Source organism: Fusarium verticillioides, chromosome 4, assembly GCF_000149555.1.
Source record: "Fusarium verticillioides 7600 chromosome 4, whole genome shotgun sequence".
NCBI classification, from domain to species: domain Eukaryota; kingdom Fungi; phylum Ascomycota; class Sordariomycetes; order Hypocreales; family Nectriaceae; genus Fusarium; species Fusarium verticillioides.
The window spans coordinates 201,040-207,795 of NC_031678.1; the positions used below are offsets into that span (position 1 = coordinate 201,040).

A 6,756-nucleotide genomic window follows, 5' to 3' on the forward strand; every position below is an offset into this window, starting at 1 on the left:
TTGTTTAGTAATTGAATATGTTTGCCTTGTTTTTCGCAGCACGAGTCAATAGCCCCTTGTGATTTTGTGAGATTGGTGTTCTGAATGGAACAAGTATTGTGAGGCATAGTATCGTTTTGGATCTCGGCGGAGAAAATGCCGAGGATGCCGGGTAGTGAGGACGGTGAACTTGGCACGACCCGAAGAATTGCGGTGTCTGGAGATCATCGCGAGTCAAAGCTGTGACGTTGATCAGCAGTATGACTTGGAGTGTTTGATGCTCTTGATAATGTGGAGTGATTGCGTGCTTCAGTACGATTAAACACGCTGCGTTGACTTTGTTGGTTCTGGTAGATCTCTGGAGTTCTGCCTCGTGACAAACTGGTTCAGGTCGGCATTCTGATGAGGATCACAACTAAGGAGATAATGCCCACGTGTATTGAGCACCATTGAGTCACAAACTTTCGACTCCAGAATTGATGCCGAGAAAACGACATTATTCATCATACACAGTGGCGTTCTTGGTGTTGAGTCGCCCTCAATCTAATCTTGCGGCGCGATCAGAATGGATCCCTCATGACTCGTCCATGCCGATAGACTCTAGTTAACCGCGGTAGTCTAGTGCAGTGGCTGATAAAATTCCCTTCCTCAGCCTCCGAAAACATACCAAACCTCACCCTGAAAGACTGTCACAAAAACGTGGCATCCTCAATTAAAACCGTCATTCTTCTATCCTTCCATAGGGCTGGCTTCACGACCTTCTCCCTTGAGACAAAAACGTGGCAGACATTCGCATCTCGTGGCGTTTCTCATCAACAGAGTTCACACTAAGCTTTAGATACATTAGTTTCCAACGGGGAGATGCAAAACTCCGCTTGCTCCGCTAGCCTCTTCTTCTTTTTTTTTCGCCTCCCGAGGGAAGTAAATCTCGCAGGAGACCCTTGTTTGCGCTTTGACTTCCGTGCTGCCCCGGACTTTTTACTTTTGCGCATCTTGGAACCCGATGCTCGGGAACGTGTGTTACCGGAGGGTGATCAGCGATGTACATAGGAGGGCCTGGTTGTGTTACGTCGCGAATCGTCGGGAGATGGGCATTTGATCGGCATGTGACTTTACACGCGTGACGTTGGGTATCTTTGTAGGCTGTTTGCGTATACATACCTAGTCCGCTGTTAGATAGTCGCGGAACTAATGCCCCGGTATGACTAGAACTGTGTACCTCCGAGGACCAGTGACATACAATTTATAGTCTAGAGATAGGCCTCCCCTCTTTTCATAGTAGATCTCGCGGCCCAGAATCTTCAGCATGGATCCCTCAATCCACTGATCGACTCCTCAGGTACCAAGATTTCGGTACAACTGCTGCAACCGTCTACCTGGTCCAGAGCAGGGTTCTAGCCTCGGCGTATAGAACGCGCTAACGATTGGAGCCTCTGGTAGCAAATCATAGGTCGAAGGATCTAGTTGCTGTGGATTCTGTGAGATTGAGGCCGTGGGTCTGTGATTTCGAATTCCCCATGTGTTTGATTGATGGGAGATTCAGGGTTGGAGATATCGTATTCTCAAGTTATGTAGTATCGGGAGATGTCGCGCCGAGAAGTATGTACTGAGTATGAATATCTGAGATTATCGAGAGATAGCGTAACGTATATTGGCATGGGTCCGTCTGCTTGGGTGACCCAGTATGCTGGTTCGTAATCTCGATTAAAGAATTCCCAATTGCATCTTGACGCTGCTGCAAACAGTTCCGGACTTGGAGCCGAACAGAATTGACGTCTTTCAGTTCTTTTCGTAGATGCTGGGACATTCCCTCGCAGGATCAGCTTTTGTCTTATCTTATCTTATCGCTTATCGTGAATATCTCGGCCTAGTCCAACATCTGCTCAGGCTCAATCACAAATGTGCAATAGCGAGTATTATAGTTTCTCCGCGTGTGTAAGACGGGATATAGGATCGGTCGGATACTCAGGTAGCTCAGTTCAGTTGCCTGAACTGCTTGCTCAAGTAAACACAAGTGATTTTAAAGCTGAGAGAATTTCGATCCACAGCCAAACCGGTAGAGCCAAAATAAAACAAGGTGAAGATTTAAAATGTGTGGAACACGTTACAGTCCTATAATGCCCGATAAATCTGTAATCGTCTTGTGCTTATTTTTCTGTACCTGTAATATTGTGGGCAATTCAAAAATCGCCATGGCTGGCTTCACTTGTAACACAGACCATGCTCCTTCTAGGGTAGCCATATAATCTGAAAGCTGGTGGCGAAATGCTGAAAGAGGCCAGCAAGTTTACTGTTTATGACAATCCATGACGCCTAATCATATATCTAGAGCCTCTAAAAATTGCCTCTAGATACGTAGGATGCTCATCTCTCTCTTTACTCAAAGGTACGGCTTTCGGAAACCCGTCTTGTCCCTGCGGCGCCCTTGTAATTTCCATCGGTCATTGCCCACAAAACATCCACTCAAGCTTCGGGAAGATATTGGCGTACTCCCCTGCTTGATCAAGCATACGGTTTCGATGCGCCCTCTCCCATCTCGTCATGAGTTCCACCCGGATATCAACTTCTTCCCCCTCCCAATCGAGCTCGGACCTAGTGTTTGCTTCCTCCACAGACTTGGGCAGTACGCGACAGGGGTAGTAGAATACTGACGGGAGGGTACCATCAAAGGAAGGATACGCATCGTGGGAGAATGCTAGCTTGGCAAGTCTTTGGAGCGGGCTGAGGTGGTGACGGATCTGGTCATGATCTACATCCCAGTAGTATTGCCATTCGCAGGGTCTTCCAGCACTGAGACTCAGTTGTTCGAGAGAAACAAGTCGCGAGATCATTTGGAGGGACTTGTCGGGGATTTGAGTTTCCCCCCACGCTAGATGCAACGACGCGAGGCTACCAAAGTCGTAGCTGTTGAGTGTAGGGAGAACGATATCATCCAGGTACTTGGTCCCTCCCAGGGTCTCCTGGAGATACAGTTTGCACAATCCAGTGAGCTTCGAGATGAACTATGCAATGCGCCTACAAGCTGACTTGTTCGATGGTGGATGGGAAACCGTAAAGTCTTCAAGATCTCGTAGAGGCTCGCAGTTAGAGATCGAGGGGCTAGGTAGTACTGTTTCGTCCAACTCAAGAGATTTGCGAGGCGCCCCGAGAAAAGACGAAGTAGCGACGCTGTCGAGCTTGATACATTGTAGCCTCAGGTATTTCAGACGAGAAAATATCATGGCTGTCTCCCCAACCGAGACGAGGACGTCATCATCCTCGATGCCTTCCGAATCACTCCACGACAGAGACTCAAGGGTAGACGAGCAGAGACGGAACAAGGTTGAGAAAAACACCGTTATCGCCTGCGTTCGCGACTCACCTTTCAGTTTACTCCTCTTCCATCCGTCCTTTGCCAAACTAACGTTGAGCTTGAGCGACCGGAGCGGCCAAGTCAAGGGCGTCAAAGGTGGCGCCAAAGACCACGCGTCACCAATCACTTCCCCGTCCAGCTCCATGTGCCGCGCCGAGCATCGCACTATTATCTCGAATAAGCTCTTTTGCAGAGAATACTCATCCTTCCAGATGAGGGTTTCAAGATTGGGCATTGATGAGATGGCCTCAACTACAGCTGTTTGCACGTCCCTCAAAGTTTGAACAGCAAGAGCATATTGTTGTTCGTAGGGAAGTCCCTCAGGATATTCACGATGACATGCCTTAGCAAACTTTCGATGATAACGACAGACATCTTTCCGATGCGCAGCGAACGTAACCCTACGAACGCAAGCACTAACACCCGGCCTGAGCCCCCGAGAAGACTTGTCGTCTGCAGATTTAGAAGCAAGCCGCTTTGCCCGGGAGTTGTAATTGAAGATAACCGCGGCAAATTGACGATGGCGCGCAAGTTACTGACAATCCCTGTTGACCAGCGCAAGAGATGCCAAAGATTTCCTGTCATCGCTTAGATGGTCGGCGATATTAGCGAGGATTTCGGTGGGTAATTGGAGAAGTTTGCAGGTGGATGATCTAGGCCGACCTTACTCATTGTGAGACTGATGATGTCTTGGTCGTAGTCTAGGTTTATGGTGACTGATGCTGGAGATAAGTAGTGCAGGGTTAGACAGCGGGGAACAATTTTATCTGGGCGAGTCTGCTTCCTATGTAGATAGCATCTGTCTTTGTAGTGAGGTCACTTGTTGACTTGGGTATCTATCAAGGTTTGCGGCTGCGTTTGTATGATGTGTTGACTCTGTATTAAGTTTGTTGTGCTTTTGGGCGTAGAGCATGACGCCTTGTCTTGTGTTGCGTTGCGTAGGGGAAAGAAAAGTCTATTCGTAACACTCGCGACATGTCTAGATATGGCATCACTCCTCTTTTGATATGCCGTCACCTAATGTTCACATCTTCTACACGTCATAGATCAGATTGAAATGAGCTCCAGGTCCCGATATTGCAGCAGAGAGCGCTCTTGACAGGTGACATGCCGCCTGTCAACTGAGGCTGGTAACATTGGGGTCAGGGTGAATCCGAATATACTACAATTAAGTCTTTATCGCCATTTAACCCCCAGGAAAGGATATTCGCAGCATACTCATAGCAAGGAACAGAGACATCCTTTAACCTTAATACACAAAGATAAAATCCTCATTCTTAAGGTCTGTCATGTCCTCAAAGTCATGATCATGTGCTACCATTTCTTCATTGCTCTCGAGCTCAGCGGCAGCAGAAGTCTGAAGCATGGACCGATCGACAATAACCTCAGACTTGCCAAGAGCTAAGCGCCTGCGGGCGTGAGATTTGTTGAGGAAAAACAGATAGAGGGTGACGATACTTTGTGTCTGTTAGTTAATTGCTCAAGGTAGGCGAATTGGAATTGCTTACGCCGTAAGAATTATGACAAGGATAAACATGCACAAGTTGGAAATAAGGCCTTTGCGGTAAAGGGGAGCTTGGTCAGTACTGTAGAGGAGAGGTCCAATCACCTGTGGAACTGGTTAATATACGCAGTTAAACGTGCGGTTATTCTAGGTCACTCACGTTGCCAGTGCATAGGCCAACGAACATGACACCAGTCGTGACCTTTCTCTTGGTATCGCCAGCGGTATTTTGGGCCTCCCAAGCAAAGATCAGAGGCGTGATTCCGGGGTAGACAGAGATCTAAAAGCCTTGTTAACAATGCTCTCGATGATCAGCAGGATCCTGAAGGACTTGCAATATAGTAGGCGAACAGCAAAATGCCCTTCTTGTCGTCAGTGTGGGGGATCTTGAGAAGCAAGACACATCCGACGATGGGAGTAATGCAAAGAAGCATAATGATAGGACCCTTACGCCCGAGTCTGGTGGCGAGCCAGCCGGACCCAATAATGGCGCACATCTGGACTGCTCCGAAGGGTATGTTGAAGAGGATGGTCTGGAACTTGTTGTAGCCAAAGGATTTGACGATGAGTGATCCGAAAGTGCTGATACCACCACTGGGGATGGAAATAGTGATGACGAGGAAGAACCAACACCAGGTCTTGAGATCAAGAATGGATTCCTTCACATGTTCCCACTTCCACTGCCGGGAAACAATACCCATTTGATTTGATCGGAGTCTTTCGATAGTGACGACCTTTTCTCTATCGCTGAGGAACTTGGCTTCCATCGGGGAGTCGGGCATGAGGAAGTAAACGGGGATTGAGTAGGCGACGGTAAGAAGACCGCAGAAGAGGAAGATAATCTTGGATTCAGTGGAGTGGGAAGTCTTTGTTTCTCTGGATATCCTTGCCTGGTAGGAGAAGAGAGCGCTGCTCTGGATGTGACCAAGCCCGAACGTGAAGAGACTGCCGATGATGAATGTCAATCCGTTCATACCGCTCCAGTAAGATGTTCGCAGAGTCTGTTCATTTCTCTTCCACCACATCTGCGTAACAGCAATAAGAGAGGGAGCTACAAGGGCGTCAATAAAATTCCCATACCCCTCGTCATTAGAACTCAGTTTGAGCATAACATACCAATAAGAGACTCAAAAGTCCCCAAAAACAATCGCATAACCAGGAGCGTCTTGAAAGTCGTGCAAGCACTCATGATGCAAAGAGACGAACCCCAGAGGAAGATAGCACCAGCAATGACCTTTCCGGTAGGCAATTTGACAAGAGTCAGGGCAGCAAGAGGCTGGGCGACAAGCTGGGCGAGGTATAGAGACGAACCAAGCCATGAGAACTGCGTTCCGTGGAGATTGGCGTCGGTGGTGATGTCGAAAACAGAGGAATACGAAAGAGTGGACTTGTCGAGTTGCTGGAAGAAATATGCTATGAGGATGAGGGGCAGGATTCTCCAGTCTATCTTTCGGAGAACGGCTTTTTCTTCCTCGGGTGTGAAGATTATAGGTCCCGTTACGGACATTTGCTTGAGGAACAACGCTGCTTTATCGGTTTCTTTAACAGGAGTGATGGTGTCTATTTGGTCAGCGTGCTCAGCTGCAGGAGCAGCGGCGACGTCGCCATCGTTGACTTTCTTCGGCATGATATACAATAACTCAAACTAAGGAAATTGATATTTGAGCAATCACTAAAGACTTGGAGGATAATAGATTTAAGAACTGTAGATCTTCAGTGTTGCAGGAGCGAAGCACCTTTATATCTCACGAGGGAGTACTGGGGAAAGCTTCAGCCTGCAAGGAAATCTCAACCCCCACTGATCTGTCCATAATGTGCGGGGGAATCTGGGGCCCCGGATTACATGCAACATAATGCATCAAGGTGGTTGGCTGAAGACAAAGTTTGGGGCATCCTGGTAGAAGAACTTACAAGGATGAAC

General features: G+C 48.0%; 1 protein-coding gene across 1 annotated transcript; it reads right to left on the reverse strand.

Annotated features, from left to right (window-relative positions):
- Positions 1–2,420: 2,420 nt before the first annotated feature.
- On the reverse strand, positions 2,421–6,462 carry FVEG_15464 (hypothetical protein; the record flags this gene model as incomplete). The annotated part of the gene is made up of 7 exons (XM_018904590.1): positions 2,421–2,981; positions 3,030–3,732; positions 4,588–4,788; positions 4,840–4,940; positions 4,996–5,115; positions 5,246–5,886; positions 5,952–6,462. 7 exons carry the CDS (start codon positions 6,460–6,462, stop codon positions 2,421–2,423), a joined length of 2,838 nt encoding a protein of 945 aa, XP_018748807.1.
- Positions 6,463–6,756: the final 294 nt, after the last annotated feature.